Source organism: Xenopus tropicalis, chromosome 4 (genome assembly GCF_000004195.4).
Source record: "Xenopus tropicalis strain Nigerian chromosome 4, UCB_Xtro_10.0, whole genome shotgun sequence".
Taxonomy (NCBI): Eukaryota; Metazoa; Chordata; class Amphibia; order Anura; family Pipidae; genus Xenopus; species Xenopus tropicalis.
The window spans coordinates 679,095-695,929 of NC_030680.2; the positions used below are offsets into that span (position 1 = coordinate 679,095).

The following is a 16,835-nucleotide window of genomic DNA, read 5'->3' on the forward strand; positions in this document are numbered from 1 at the left end:
CCTACCAACACCCCCGCAGGGCATCCCCAACCCCTCACTGCCCTCAACACGTGAGGAACCCCTACCCAACACATCCCCCGGCAGGGCAATTCCCTCAACCCTCCTCACTGCCCTCACCGTTGAGGAACCCCCTACCCAACATCCCCGGCAGGGCATTCCCCAACCACCTCACTGCCGCTCGACTATGACGTGAGGAACCCCCTACCCAACACCCCCCGGCAGGGCATTCCCCAACCCCCTCACTGCCTCACCGTGAGGAACCCCTACCCAACTCCCCGGCCGGGCATTCCCCATACCCCCTCACCGTGATGGAACCCCCTACCCAACATCCCCCGCAGGGCTTCCCAACCCCTCACTGCCCTGCACCGTGAGGAACCCCCTACCCACATCCCCCATCCCCCGGCAGGCGCTTCCCCAACCCCTCACTGCCCTCCCCGTGAGGAACCACCTACCCCAAACATCCCACGGCAGGCGCATTCCCCAACCCCCTCACTGCCCTCACCGTGGAGGAACCCCTACCAACACCCCGGCAGGCATTCCCAACCCCCTCACTGCCTACCGTGAGGAACCCCTACCCAAATCCCCCCGCCAGGGCATTCGCCCACCCCCTCACTGCCCTGCACCGTGAGGAACCCTACCCAATCCCCCGGCAGGGCATTCCCCCTCACTGCCCTCAACCGTGAGAACCCCCTACCAACATACCCGGCAGGGCATTCCCCAACCCCTCAGTGCCTCACCGTGAGGACCCCCTACCCAACATCGCCCTGGCAGGGCCATTCCCAACCCCCTCACTGCCCTCCACCATGAGGACCCCTACCCAACACCCCCGGCAGGGCATTCCCGCAACCCCCTCACTGCCCTCACCGTGAGGAACCCCCTAACCAGACATCCCCCGAGGGCATTCCCAACCCCCTCACTTGGCCCTCACCGTGAGGAACCCCCTACCCAACATCCCCCGGCAGGGCATTCCCCAACGCCCGTCAGTGGCCGCTCGACCGTGAGGAACCCCTACCCAACACCCCCGGCAGGGCATTCCGCCCAACCCCCTCACTGCCCTCCCGTGGGAACCCCTACCCAACATTCCCCCGGCAGGCATTCCCCAACCCCTCACTGGCCTCTACCGTGAGGAACCCCTACCAACACCCCGGCAGGGCATTCCCCAACCCCCTCACTGCCTCACACCGTGAGGAACCCCCTACCCAACATCCCCCGCCAGGGCATTCCCAACCCCCTCACTGCCCTCACCGTGAGGAACCCCTTAACCCAACATCCTCCGGCAGGGCATTCCCAACCCCTCATGCCTCACCGTGAGGAACCCCTACCAACATCCCCGGCAAGGCATTCCCAACCCCCTCACTGACCCTCACCGTGAGGAACCCCTACCCAACATCCCCGGCAGGGCATTCCCAACGCCCCTCACTGCCCTCACCGTGAGGAACCCCCTACCCAACATACCCCGGCAGGGCATTCCCCAACCCCCTCTACTGCCCTCAGCCGTGAGGAACCCCTACCCAACACTGCCCCGGCAGGGCATTCCCACCCCCGGCTCAATGCCCTCACCGTGAGGAACCCCTACCCTAACATCCCCCGGCAGGGCATTCCCCACCCCCTCACTGGCCTCAACCGTGAGGAACCCCCTACGCTGTCAAATGGAAACTCCTTTCCTCTAATCTAAAGGGGAGGCCTCTGGTGCGCTGATTGTTTTATGGAAAAAGAACCCCCCCAACTGCCTATATCCCCCCCTAATGTACTTGTACAGAGTAATCAATGTCCCTCCGCAAGCACCTCCTTTTTCCCGAGAAACCAACCCCAACCCTGACAGTCTCACCTCATAGTTTAAACCCTTTCCATCCCCTTAACAGTTTAGTTGCAGTCCTTCTGCACTCTCTCCAGCTCATTAATATCCTTCTTAAGGACTGGACCCAAAACTGCCCCCCCATACTCCACTGTTACTGGCCCCCCATACTCACTGTTACTGCCTCCCCATACTCACTGTTACTGCCGCCGCTACCACGTGTTACTGGCCCCCATACTCACTGTTACTGCCCCCCATACTCACTGTTACTGCCCCCATACTCATGTTAGCCCCCCATACTCACGTGTTACTGCCCCCCATACCACTTGTTACTGCCCCCATACTCACTGTTAGCTGCCCCAATACTCCACTGTTACTGCCCCCCCCATACTCACTGTTACTGCCCCCCCATACTCACCTGTTACTCCCATACTTCATGGTTACTGCCCGCCATACTCACTGTTACTGCCCCCCCATACTCACTGTTACTTGCCCGCCCCATACTCACTGTTACTGCCCCATACTCACTGTTCTGCCCCCCCATACTCACTGTTACTGCCCCCATACTCACTGTTACTGCCCCCCCATACTCACTGTTACTTGCCCCCCGCATATCCTGTTACTGCCCATACTACATGTTACTGCCCCCCATACTCACTGTCACTGCCCCCATACTCCACTGTTACTGGCCCCCATATCACTGTTACTGCCCCCCCATAACTCACTGTTACTGCCCCCCATTACTCATGTTACTGCCCCCATACTCAACTTGTTACTGCCCCCATACTCACTGTTACTGCCCCCATACTCACTGTTACTTGCCATACTCCTGTTACTGGCCCCCAATACTCACTGTTAACTGACCCCCATACTCACTGTTACTGCCCCCCATACTCACTGTTACTGCCCGCCATACTACTGTTACTGCCGCCCCCATACTCACTGTTACGCCCCATACTCCACTGTTACTGCTCCCATACTCACTGTTACTGCCCCCCATATCACTGTTACTGCCCCCCATACTCACTGTTACTGCCCCCATACTCATGTTACTGCCCCCCATACTCACTGTCACTGAGCCCCCCATACTCACTGTTAACTGCCCCATACTCACTGTTACTGCCCCCCATACTCACTGTCGACTGCCCCCCATACTACTGTTACTGCCCCCCCATACTCACTGTTCTGCCCCCCAATACTCACTGTTACTGCCCCCATACTCACTGGTTACTGCCCATACTCACTGTTACTGCACCCATCCTCACTGTTACTGCCCCATAACTCCACTGTTACTGCCCCCATACTCACTGTCACTGCCCCCATACTCACTGTTACTTTCTGCCCCCATCACTCACTGTTACTGCCGCCCATACTCACTGTTACTGGCCCCCATACTCACTGTTACTGCCCCCCCCATACTCACTGTTACTGCCCCCCATACTCAGTGTTACTGCCCCATACTCACTGTTACTGCCCCCATACTCACTGTCACTGCCCCATACTCACTGGTTACTGCCCGCCATACTCACTGTAACTGCCCTCATACTTCATGTTACTGCCCCCCATACTGCACATGTTACTGCCCCCCATACTCACTGTCACTGGCCCCCGCCATACTCACTGTTACTGCCCCCCATACTCACTGTACTTGCCCCCCATACTCACTGTTACTGCCGCCCAATACTCACTGTTAATGCGCCCCATACTCACTGTTACTGCCCCCCATACTCACTGGGTTACTGCCCTCCATACTCACTGTACTGCCCCCCATACTCCACTGTCACTGCCCCCATAACTCACTGTTACTACTGCCCCCCCATACTCACTGTTACTGCCCCCCATACCTCACTGTTACTGCCCCCCATACTCACTGTTACTGCCGCCCCCCATATCTCACTGTTACTAGCCCCCATACTCACTGTTACTGCCCCGCATACCACTGTTACTGCCCCCATACTTCACTGTTACTGCCCCCCATACTCAACTGTTACTGGCCCCCATACTCACGTTACTGCCCCATACTCACTGTTACTGCCCCCCCTACTCACTGTTACTCTGTCCCCCATACTCACTGTGGGGTTTCCTTAATGGGAGAAGGATCTGGGGTTTTTGTTTGATACACAGTTGTCTTAATTCCAGGCAGTGTCATTCCTGTGGCTACTAAAAGCAAATCAAAGTGCTGTCAACTTGGTATAACAGGGCATTGACTCAGGGGTGAGACATAATTTTGCCCCTTTAATAGGTCCCTGGTAAGGCCTCAGCTTGAAGTATGGGGGGCAGTAAGCAGTGAGTATGGGGGGCAGTGACCGTGAGTATGGGGGCAAGTAACAGTGAGTATGGGGGGCAGTAACAGTGAGAGGGGGGCAGTAACAGTGAGTAATGGGGGGCAGTAACAGTGAGTATGGGGGGGCACAGTAACAGTGAGTATGGGGGGCAGTACCAGTGTAAGTATGGGGGGGCAGTGACAGTGAGTATTGGGGGGGGCAGTAACAGTGAGTATGGGGGGGCAGTAACAGTGAGTATGGGGGGCAGTAAACAGTGAGTATGGGGGGCCAGTAACAGTGAGTATGGGGGGCAGTTACAGTGAGTATGGGGGGGCAGTGAACAGTGAGTATGGGGGGGGCAGTAAAGTGAGTATGGGGGGCAGCTAACAGTGAGTATGGGGTGCGTAACAGTGAGTTGGGGGGGCATAACAGTGAGTATGGGGCGGCGTAACAGTGAGTATGGGGGCAGTAACAGTGGAGTATGGGGGCAGTAACAGTGAGTATTGGGGGGCAGTAACAGTGAGTTATGGGGGCAGTAAACAGTGGAGTATGGGGGGGCAGTAAAGTGAGTATGGGGGGCAGTGACAGTGAGTATGGGGGGGCAGTAACAGTGAGTATGGGGGGCAGTAACAGTGAGTATGGGGTGCAGTAAAGTGAGTTATGGGGGGGCATTTAAAGTAACAGTGAGTATGGGGGCAGTAACAGTGAGTATGGGGGGGCAGTAACTAGTGAGTATGGGGGCAGTACAGTGAGTATGGGGGGCAGTGACAGGAGTATGGGGGGGCAGTAACAGTGAGTATGGGGGGCAGTAACAAGTGAGTATGGGGGCAGTAAACAGTGAGTATGGGGGCAGTGACAGTGAGTATGGGGGCAGTGACAGTGAGTATGGGGGGCAGTAACAGTGAGTATGGGGCAGTAACAGTGAGTATGGGGGGGCAGTAACAGTGAGTATGGGGGGGGCAGTAACAGTGAGTATGGGGGGGCAGTATACAGTGAGTATGGGGGGCAGTACAGTGAGTATGGGGGGCCAGTAACAGTGAGTATGGGGGGGGCAGTAACAGATGAGTATGGGGGGCAAGTAACAGTGAGTATGGGGGGGCCAGTAAAGTGAGTATGGGGCAGTACAGTGAGTATGGGGCAGTAACATGAGTATGGGGGGGGCAGTAACAGTGAGTATGGGGGGCTAGTAAACAGTGAGTATGGGGGGCAGTAACAGTGAGTATGGGGGGGCAGTAACCAGTGAGTATGGGGGGCAGTGCCAGTGAGTATGGGGGGGGCAGTAACAGTGAGTATGGGGGGGCAGTAACAGTGAGTAATGGGGGGCAGTAACAGTGGAGTATGGGGGGGGCAGTAACAGTGAGTTGGGGGGCAGTAACCAGTGAGTAATGGGGGGGCAGTAAAACAGTGAGTATGGGGGCAGTAACAGTGAGTATGGGGGGCAGTGACAGTGAGTTGGGGGGCAGTAACAGTGAGTCTGGGGGGCAGTAACAGTGAGTATGGGGGGCAGTAACAGTAGTATGGGGGAGTGACAGTGAGTATGGGGGGCAGTGACAGTGAGTATGGGGGGGCAGTAACAGTGAGTATGGGGGGGCAGTAACAGTGAGTATGGGGGGGGCAGTAACAGTGAGTATGGGGGGGCAGTGAGTATGGGGGCAGTAACAGTGAGTAAATGGGGGGCAGTAAAAGAGTATGACAGTATGGGGGAGTAACAGTGAGTATGGGGGGCAGTAACAGTGAGTATGGGGGGCAGTAACAGTGAGTATGGGGGGGCAGTAACAGTGAGTATGGGGGGCAGTAACAGTGAGTGTATGGGGGGCAGTAACAGTGAGTAATAGTGGGGGGCAGTAACAAGTGAGTATGGGGGCAGTAACAGTGAGTATGGGGGGCAGTAACAGTGAGTATGGGGGGCAGAAACAGTGAGTATGGGGGGCAGTAAACAGTAACAGTGAGTATGGGGGGGCAGTGAGTATGGGACAGTAACAGTGAGTATGGGGGGCAGTGGGGGGGCAGTAACAGTGATTGGGGGGGGCAGTAACAGTGAGTATGGGGGGCAGTAACAGTGAGTATGGGGGGACAGTAAACAGTGATATGGGGGGCAGTAAGTGGGGGGCAGTAATGGGGGGCAGTAACAGTGAGTATGGGGGGCAGTAAACAGTGAAAATGTTAACAGTGGAGTATGGGGGGCAGTACAGTGAGTAATGGGGGGCAGTGAGCCGTGAGTATGGGGGCAGTAACAGTGAGTATGGTTGGGCAGTAACAGTGAGGGGGGACAGTAACAGTGAGTATTGGGGGCAGTACAGTGAGTAATGGGGCAAGAGATAACTCTCCCATGCTACAATGGAGGGGAATGTGTCCAGAAGAAGTTCTGCGAGTGCAGCAGATATAACGCGTCTGGGTCTCGGTGCCAGATAGGTAGGTGTACTGGTTCTAGTACTGGTTCTAGTACTGGTTCTAGTACTGGTTCTAGTACTGGTTCTATTCACACTTCTGTGCCCTCTAACCCCGGTACTTACCTCCCTTCCCTTGTGTGACAGTGTATAACACGGGGGCCGAGAGAGACAGTATATGTCGCACGTGGGGTCAGTACCACTACGAGACCTTCGATGGAGTCTATTACTTCTTCTCTGGAAAATTCACATACGACCTCTTACGGCAAAATGAGCCGGACCAGCAGAGCTTTGCCATACAGGTGAGAAACCAGAATGTTCTATTGGGTTTGTGTAATATAAGGGTTCTACCATATAGTAACTGGGACTCATTTCCTTTGGAGACACCACTGACTCTTGGCTCACAAATGTGACTCTCGCTTCATCCAGAAAGGTCCCATCTAAGGTCACCAAGAGACATGCCTTTGGCAAGGGGAGCGACCCCCCCCCCCATCCTACAGATAATCTGCCCCAACTCCCACTCACCTTTGTAAGGTCCCATCTAAGGTCACCAAGAGACATGCCTTTGGCAAGGGGAGCGACCCCCCCCCCCATCCTACAGATAATCTGCCCCAACTCCCACTCACCTTTGTAAGGTCCCATCTAAGGTCACCAAGAGACATGCCTTTGGCAAGGGGAGCGACCCCCCCCCCCCCATCCTACAGATAATCTGCCCCAACTCCCACTCACCTTTGTAAGGTCCCATCTAAGGTCACCAAGAGACATGCCTTTGGCAAGGGGAGGCGACCCCCCCCCCCCCATCCTACAGATAATCTGCCCCAACTCCCACTCACCTTTGTAAGGTCCCATCTAAGGTCACCAAGAGACATGCCTTTGGCAAGGGGAGCGACCCCCCCCCCCCCATCCTACAGATAATCTGCCCCAACTCCCACTCACCTTTGTAAGGTCCCATCTAAGGTCACCAAGAGACATACCTTTGGCAAGGGGAGCGACCCCCCCCATCCTACAGATAATCTGCCCCAACTCCCACTCACCTTTGTAAGGTCCCATCTAAGGTCACCAAGAGACATGCCTTTGGCAAGGGGAGCGACCCCCCCCATCCTACAGATAATCTGCCCCAACTCCCACTCACCTTTGTAAGGTCCCATCTAAGGTCACCAAGAGACATGCCTTTGGCAAGGGGAGCGACCCCCCCCATCCTACAGATAATCTGCCCCAACTCCCACTCACCTTTGTAAGATGTTCTTACTGGGGATCCATTGAAGCCAGGTTTGGGCTTTAGCCAAATCGTAGCACTTTTTGTCGGATTGGGTTTGGGCTGAAGGTTCTCTCTCAGTCAGAACAGAAGGGATGATGGGAAATAACAAAGATCTAATATCTAGATTATAATTGCTCCGTTTATCTGTGATTAAGTCTAATCAGGAGGGGAAACTATTTCCCCAGAACTCATACAGGATCCTCAGTCCCAAATAAATACAGATCAAGATTCCTTGTAGGGTCTCATGTTGGACATGATCTTGGCAAGGGGGCAACTTCCATCCTGCCCTCCATCAGTTACAGCCCCATTCTTCTCTGTAAGGTCCCATCTAAGGTCACCGAGAGACAGGAAGAGGATCCTGTATGAGTTCTGGGGAAATAGTTTCCCCTCCTGATTAGACTTAATCACAGATAAACGGAGCAATTATAATCTAGATATTAGATCTTTGTTATTTCCCATCATCCCTTCTGTTCTGACTGAGAGAGAACCTTCAGCCCAAACCCAATCCGGCAAAAAGTCCTACGATTTGGCTAAAGCCCAATCCTGGCTTCAATGGATCCCCAGTAAGAACATTAAAGGGAAACTAAACCCTGTGGCACAGCGCGGCTCAACCCAACGTTACTCAGCTGTTGCCGGACTACAAATCCCAGAATAATGTAACATATAATGAAGGGTGAGGCATGCTGGGAGCTGTAGTCCAGCAACATCAGGGTTGTATTCTTAAAGCAATATTGCCCAATAAAACTTTCCCCATTAAAATGCAAAAGAATCCCCCAATGAGAATCCCAGCTGATGTGAGTAAATCCGGCTCCCTGTTCTCTGTTCCTGCAATTGGAGTTGGGAGCAATAAGCACAGTTTCCCAGCACTGAACAAGTCTGTCCCTTTATCCCCATGTCTGATTCCTGTGCCATATAATGACGGGAAAATGGCATCATTATCTCTATATGTAAGGTACCAGCAAGGGGCCTGACACAGGGAATCAGCATTCTCATTGGTCACTTCTCCTGCATCTATAATGAAGTAGAATTCTCATTGGGGAATTGGTTTCCATGTGTAATTAGGTTTATTATCAGCTTCTATAGAGAACTGGGGGGGCGGGGGGGCAGGGGGGCAGCTTTACGGTTGGGTTTAGTTTCCCTTCAAATAATATTTAACTCATCAGATTACCAGCTGTGCAAACAGATACCCCTGGTTGTTGCCCCAGCACAGCCTGACTATCCTCCCAGGGAGGGGGTATTATCACAGTTACCCCTGCTTGTTGCCCCAGCACAGCCTGACTATCCTCCCAGGGAGGGGGTATTATCACAGTTACCCCTGCTTGTTGCCCCAGCACAGCCTGACTATCCTCCCAGAGAGGGGGTATTATCACAGTTACCCCTGCTTGTTGCCCCAGCACAACCTGACTATCCTCCCAGGGAGGGGGTATTATCACAGTTACCCCTGCTTGTTGCCCCAGCACAGCCAGACTATCCTCCCAGGGAGGGGGTATTATCACAGTTACCCCTGCTTGTTGCCCCAGCACAGCCAGACTATCCTCCCAGGGAGGGGGTATTATCACAGTTACCCCTGCTTGTTGCCCCAGCAGCACAGGCAGACTATCCTCCCAGGGAGGGGGTTTTATCACAGTTACCCCTGCTTGTTGCCCCAGCAGCACAGGCAGACTATCCTCCCAGGGAGGGGGTATTATCACAGTTACCCCTGCTTGTTGCCCCAGCACAGCCTGACTATCCTCCCAGGGAGGGGGTATTATCACAGTTACCCCTGCTTGTTGCCCCAGCACAGCCTGACTATCCTCCCAGGGAGGGGGTATTATCACAGTTACCCCTGCTTGTTGCCCCAGCACAGCCGGACTATCCTCCCAGGGAGGGGGTATTATCACAGTTACCCCTGCTTGTTGCCCCAGCAGCACAGCCTGACTATCCTCCCCAGCGGGGGGCACTATCACTGATGGTACTGACTGACACACAGACTGGCTGAGTGAGTGAGTGTGAGTGAGTGTGAGTGAGTGAGTGTGAGTGAGTGTGAGTGAGTGTGAGTGAGTGTGAGTGAGTGAGTGTGAGTGAGTGTGAGTGAGTGAGTGAGTGTGAGGGTGAGTGGGGGTGCATATAATGGGGGGCAGTACAGATAAGGGGACTCTCTCCCCCAGTTACACAAGGGGACACACTGGCGTTGGGAGGGAAGAGTTGCTGATATTTGCCCTTTATTCCAGCTCCATAACGACGGGCAGTGCCAGGCTGCCCCCTACCCCTGCCCGCGCTCCTTCAGCCTCTACTTTGCCGGAGACGGAGAGATAAAGTTACAGAAACAGGAGGTTCTCCATAACCGACACAGGTACCTTATCTTGTTCCCCCTGTCGGCAACTGAAAGGCCTCGTGTTCCCAACGTGAAAATAATCGTGTCGATTGTGTCTGGGATTGTGCGTCCTGATCCCGAGCCAAACGCTGCCTCTGATTGGCTCCCTGTTCTACCAGCGCTTAAACTGTAACTCTCACTGTGTCTGTCCCTTTCCCTTCCCTGCACTGCTGGTTCTGACTCCTGATACAACTCCCCAATATCTATTCATCCCTCATTCTCACTGGGTTTATAGTTATGTGTAACTGTCACTGTGTCTGTCCCTTTCCCTTCCCTGCACTGCTGGTTCTGACTCCTGATACAACTCCCCAATATCCATTCATTCCTCATTCTCACTGGGTTTATAGTTATGTGTAACTGTGTCTGTCCCTTTCCCTTCCCTGCACTGCTGGTTCTGACTCCTGATACAACTCCCCAATATCCATTCATTCCTCATTCTCACTGGGTTTATAGTTATGTGTAACTGTCACTGTGTCTGTCCCTTTCCCTTCCCTGCACTGCTGGTTCTGACTCCTGATACAACTCCCCAATACCCATTCATCCCTCATTCTCACTGGGTTTATAGTTATGGTGTAACTGTCACTAGTCCCTATGTCCCTTTCCCTTCCCTGCACTGCTGGTTCTGGACTCCTATACGAACTCCCCCAATATCCATTCCATTCCCCTCATTCTCACTGGGTTTATAGTTATGTGTAACTGTCCACTGTGCCTGTCGCCTTTCCCTTCCCTGCCACGCTGTTCTGACTCCTGATAGCAACTCCCAATATCCATTCATCCCTCATTCTCACTGGGGTTTATAGGTTATGTGTAACTGTCACTGGTGCCTGTCCCTTCCCTTCCTGCACTGCTGGTTCTGACTCCTGATACAACTCCCCAATATCCATTCATCCTCATTCTCACTGGGTTTATAGTTATGTGTAACTGTCACTGTGTCTGTCCCTTTCCCTTCCCTGCACTGCTGGTTCTGACTCCTGATACAACTCCCCAATATCCATTCATTCCTCATTCTCACTGGGTTATAGTTATGTGTAACTGTCCACTGTCTGTCCCTTTCCCTTCCCTGCACTGCTGGTTCTGACTCCTGATACAACTCCCCAATATCCATTCATTCCTCATTCTCACTGGGTTTTAGTTATGTGTGAACTGTCACTGTGCTGCCTTTCCCTTCCCTGCACTGCTGGTTCTGACTCCTGATACAACTCCCCAATATCCATTCATTCCTCATTCTCACTGGGTTTATAGTTATGTGTAACTGTCACTGTGCCTGTCCCTTTCCCTTCCCTGCACTGCTGGTTCTGACTCCTGATACAACTCCCCAATATCCATTCATCCCTCATTCTCACTGGGTTTATAGTTATGTGTAACTGTCACTGTGTCTGTCCCTTTCCCTTCCCTGCACTGCTGGTTCTGACTCCTGATACAACTCCCCAATATCCATTCATCCCTCATTCTCACTGGGTTTATAGTTATGTGTAACTGTCACTGTCCCTTTCCCTTCCCTGCACTGCTGGTTCTGACTCCTGATACAACTCCCCAATACCCATTCATTCCTCATTCTCACTGGGTTTATAGTTATGTGTAACTGTCACTGTGCCTGTCCCTTTCCCTTCCCTGCACTGCTGGTTCCGACTCCTGATACAACTCCCCAATACCCATTCATTCCTCATTCTCACTGGGTTTATAGTTATGTGTAACTGTCACTGTGTCTGTCCCTTTCCCTTCCCTGCACTGCTGGTTCTGACTCCTGATACAACTCCCCAATATATAGTTATAGTTGTGTATGGGTGGGTTTCCCCTCAGGGTGGAGCTGCCATACTCCGTGGGCTCCGTGAGAATACAGAGAATCTCCGCGTACGTGATTATCCGGCAGTTGAACGTATTTACGTTGGCCTGGGACGGCAGCTCCGGTTTGTACATCAGAATGAGCCCCGATTTCCTGGGTAAAACCCACGGACTTTGTGGGAATAATAATGGGGTTCAGCAGGACGATCTGGTCACGAGTTACGGTGAGTCCTATAGTCACATGACATGTTCCTGGAACTTTCTATGGAAATGTATCCAACGTTCTCCTGGGGCCCCGCCCAACCAACCACGGGGGGGGGGGGGACCCCAGACTCAGGGCCCCCCTATTAACCATGTGTTTCACCCCAGGGAAAGTCACGGAGAACATTGAGGAGTTTGTGAATAGCTGGAGGGAAAATGCACCCTATGAAGTCCCTGAAGCCGGATCGGTGCCCCCCCCAAATGTGCCCCCCTGTGCCGGGCAGAGCCAGGAGGCCAAACAGGTGAATCCGGGGGCTTTTATACCGGGCATGGAACCCCGACATGAACAAACTGCGGCTCAACCCAACGTTACTCAGCTGTTGTCGGACTACAAATCCCAGAATAATGTAACATATAATGAAGGGTGAGGCATGCTGGGAGCTGTAGTCCAGCAACATCAGGGTTGGATTCTTAAAGCAATATTGCCCAATAAATCCGGCTCCCTGTTCTCTGTTCCTGCAAAAGCTGCAATTACTTTCCTAACTAATATTTGGGGGGATGGGGATATGGGAATATTTGGGGGTCTGTTGTAAACCTGTACCCATGATGCACCTGTGTCTCTGAGCCAATGGGATCGTTTATGGATTCATTTTTAGATTCCACCTAGTTCTCTATAGAGGTTGAAGAAAAAATGATATACACAAGAGAATTCACCAATGTGAGCACTATATCAGCCATTTTGATCTTATCTTACATATAGAGATAATGATGGCATTTTCCCGTCATTATATGGCACAGGAATCAGACATGGGGATAAAGGGACAGACTTGTTCAGTGCTGGGAAACTGTGCTTATTGCTCCCAACTCCAATTGCAGGAACAGAGAACAGGGAGCCGGATTTACTCACATCAGCTGGGATTCTCATTGGAGGATTCTTTTGCATATTAATGCAGCCACTGGCTCTGGGGGGCGGGGAAATGTTTCATTAAACAAAAACTCTAAAACCCACATTACATTACAGGGCAACATGGGAACCAGTGCAGGCTGCGTATTATGGTTCTTATTATTAATCAGCTTCTATGGCAGATATTACCTGACTGGTGCTGTTTGATATTTTACTATATTCCCTAAGCTCCGCCTCCCGACAGCAGCCCAGAGCCCACTGAGCATGTGCGTGCCCTAAATCTTACAAAAGAGGGTCTAACAAAGTAACAAGATGGCGGCCCCTGGTGGACAAATTTGAAAGCATAAATCATTACTTTAATTAGGCTTCTCAATCCCTGGGCTTGGGCAGTAAATGAGCTTGGCACTTTGAGCTTGGGGAGAGACTTTAGCTGAATCCTTATTGGGTGACTTTTCTTTCCCCCTTGTTACACAGGATAGAAACACCGGCAGAACTTACAGACACTGAATTCAGCCCATTATTTATATACATTATATTCTTAATTAAACATAAATATAGGCTGATTCTATCACTTATATACCATAGAGTGACAGCACCATATGCCCCTCCCACATAGGGGACAAACATAACAAATAACACAACTTATTGTGCCCAAAGCAAAGTCAATGGAGATTCCTGCACTGACTGGTTATTATACAGAGACACAAACTGTGGCTAAAGTCCCAGTCACTTTGCTGATACAAACAGCCCCCCCGGGAATACATTCCCCCATTACAAAGGTCTCTCTGTATATAATATAGTGATATATGCACCTTATGGTCTCCCCAATGTACAGAGCATTATTGGCTTTAGTTGTGGGGATACAAACCAATCACTTCTGTCACAGTGTTTATGAAGCAGTTGCATGGGGGTGTGTGTGCATTACACACGGGGAGAGGCCAAACTGTGCCAGTAGGTGTATAGGCAGAACAACATGATATGTCTGTATGGCACCCCCAGTCTGTATGGCACCCCCAGTCTGTATGGAGCCCCCAGGCTGTATGGAACCCCCAGTCTGTATGGCGCCCCCAGGCTGTATGGCACCCCCAGTCTGTATGGCACCCCCAGTCTGCATGGTACCCCCAGTCTGTATGGCACCCCCAGGCTGTATGGCACCCCCAGTCTATATGGCACCCCCCATCTGTATGGCACCCCCAGGCTGTATGGCACCCCCAGTCTGTATGGCACCCCCAGGCTGTATGGCACCCCCAGGCTGTATGGCACCCCCCGTCTGTATGGCGCCCCCAGTCTGTATGGCACCCCCAGTCTGTATGGCACCCCCAGTCTGTATGGCACCCCCAGGCTGTATGGCACCCCCAGTCTGTATGGCACCCCCAGGCTGTATGGCACCCCCAGGCTGTATGGCACCCCCAGTCTGTATGGCACCCCCAGGCTGTATGGCACCCCCAGTCTATATGGCACCCCCCGTCTGTATGGCACCCCCAGGCTGTATGGCACCCCCAGTCTGTATGGCACCCCCAGGCTGCACGGCACCCCCAGTCTGCACGGCACCCCCAGTCTGTATGGAACCCCCGGTCTGTATGGCACCCCCGGTCTGTATGGCACCCCCGGTCTGTATGGCACCCCCGGTCTGTATGGCACCCCCGGTCTGTATGGCACCCCCGGTCTGTATGGCACCCCCAGGCTGTATGGCACCCCCCGTCTGTATGGCACCCCCAGGCTGTATGGCACCCCCAGTCTGTATGGCACCCCCAGTCTGTATGGCACCCCCAGTCTGTATGGAACCCCCAGTCTGTATGGAACCCCCAGGCTGCTCAGCAAGCCCTCGCTTTGTATTGTGTTCTGGTTGTGCTGTAACTCTCAGCTTAGTGTAAATAGTAAAGTAATTTGCTTATAGATTGTAACAATGATCTTTTTGATTGGTTTCTATGCTGATAGACCTGTAGCAATGTTAGGAAGTCTATTGTGTTGTAAAAACTATATTTAAATGCCGAACTAAAGGCCAGAGAGGGTAATGTGTATATAATAGGGCTGTATTAGTTTATATGTACCTGTGTCCCTGATACACCTGTGTCTCTGAGCCAATGGGATCATTTCGCCGGTATCATTTCTGGGATTTGTAGTAACGATGGGTTGAGCCGCGCGGTGCCGCAGGGTTTAGTTCCCCTTTAATGGGAATTGTTGCTATGGGCCCTGGGTAGTTACACACACTGAGGGGCAAACTTCTCTCCCCTGACAACACACAGCACGTGATGACGATTCCCAATCACTTTGGATGGGGTGGGGGGGTGGGGGGGGGACAATGTTGAGCAGTTTGTGCCCCTCCCACTGGGCTTTAAATACACTTGGGCAGAACCTTTATTAGTGTCATTGGAACTTGGGAACTTACTGCCGGTGAGTGAGAGATAAATGGTTAATGGGGGGGGGGGGGTAATAACAGGTTTATCTGCCTCTTTGCACAAATTCATGGTACTTTGTTGTTTTCCAGACGGGGCATTCCCTGTGCAGCTCCATCCTGCAGCCCCCGTTCCAGAGCTGCCACGAGTCCGTCAGTCCTTTCCCCTTCATGGCCGCCTGTGCCAACGACTTGTGCCTGTAAGTGGGGCGTGGGGTCTCCTCTGGGAACACACGCTCGGTCACACCGTCCCATTGCAACAGGGACTTCTATATGGGCCGGGAGTTGGGCCAGGAGTTGGGCCGGGAGTTGGCCCGGGAGTTGGGCCGGAGTTGGGTCGGGAGTTGGGCCGGAGTTGGGCCGGGAGTTGGGTCGGGAGTTGGGCCGGGAGTTGGGCCGGGAGTTGGGCCGGGAGTTGGGTCGGGAGTTGGGCCGAGAGTTGGCCCGGGAGTTGGGTCGGGAGTTGGGTCGGGAGTTGGCCCGGGAGTTGGGCCGGGAGTTGGGCCGGGAGTTGGGTCGGGAGTTGGGTCGGGAGTTGGCCCGGGAGTTGGCCCGGGAGTTGGGCCGGGAGTTGGGCCGGGAGTTGGTCCGGGAGTTGGGACGGGAGTTGGGCCGGAGTTGGGCCGGGAGTTGGGTCGGGAGTTGGGCCGGGAGTTGGGAGGGAGTTGGGCCGGGAGTTGGGAGGGAGTTGGGAGGGAGTTGGGCCGGGAGTTGGGAGGGAGTTGGGAGGGAGTTGGGCCGGGAGTTGGGCCGGGAGTTGGGCCGGGAGTTGGGTCGGGAGTTGGGAGGGAGTTGGGCCGGGAGTTGGGCCGGGAGTTGGGCCGGGAGTTGGGTCGGGAGTTGGGAGGGAGTTGGGCCGGGAGTTGGGAGGGAGTTGGGAGGGAGTTGGGTCGGGAGTTGGGTCGGGAGTTGGGAGGGAGTTGGGCCGGGAGTTGGGCCGGGAGTTGGGTGGGAGTTGGGCCGGGAGTTGGGCCTGGAGTTGGGCCGGAGTTGGGTGGGAGTTGGGCCGGGAGTTAGGTGGGAGTTGGGCCGGGAGTTGCTATATCAGATCCATTTGTGGTTGCTCCATCAGGTCCGGGAGTGACACGGCCACGTGGTGTCGGGCACTGACTGAATACGCACGCGCCTGCGCCCAGGCCGGGCACCCACTCCATGGCTGGAGGGCCGCATACAAGCAGTGTGGTACGTGGGGCGCAGGGGGGCACTGACCGGGTATTGGGGGGAAAGGACCCATTGTGATGCTAAAAAAGGGAGGGGATTGTGCCTGCCCCAGGGGCCTTTAGGGTCAGGGGTAACTAACAAGGCTGCGTTTCCCTGAGCCCAGAGAATGGGGCCCAACGCCGTGTTCCTCTCTTTTCTTCCCAGAGATCCAGTGCGATAACGACTTGGTCTATAACGAGTGTATCGACTGCTGCCCCACGTCCTGCCAGCAAAGGAAGCCGTGTATCGACAGCGAGATCTCCTGCGTGGACGGCTGCTACTGCCCCCGGGGTATC

The 16,835-nt window shown here is 53.8% G+C and overlaps 1 protein-coding gene across 1 annotated transcript in view; it reads left to right on the forward strand.

The window, feature by feature from the left end:
* Nucleotides 1-6,365: 6,365 nt before the first annotated feature.
* The window catches only part of otog (otogelin), a 108,153-nt gene continuing 97,683 nt past the window's right edge, over nucleotides 6,366-16,835 (forward strand). Inside the window, exons 1-8 of the mRNA XM_031900650.1 lie at nucleotides 6,366-6,471; nucleotides 6,594-6,748; nucleotides 9,915-10,036; nucleotides 11,858-12,063; nucleotides 12,209-12,342; nucleotides 15,433-15,539; nucleotides 16,412-16,521; nucleotides 16,705-16,830. Coding sequence (XP_031756510.1) covers nucleotides 6,366-6,471; nucleotides 6,594-6,748; nucleotides 9,915-10,036; nucleotides 11,858-12,063; nucleotides 12,209-12,342; nucleotides 15,433-15,539; nucleotides 16,412-16,521; nucleotides 16,705-16,830 — 1,066 coding nt within the window. The remainder of the gene's footprint in view (nucleotides 6,472-6,593; nucleotides 6,749-9,914; nucleotides 10,037-11,857; nucleotides 12,064-12,208; nucleotides 12,343-15,432; nucleotides 15,540-16,411; nucleotides 16,522-16,704; nucleotides 16,831-16,835) is intronic.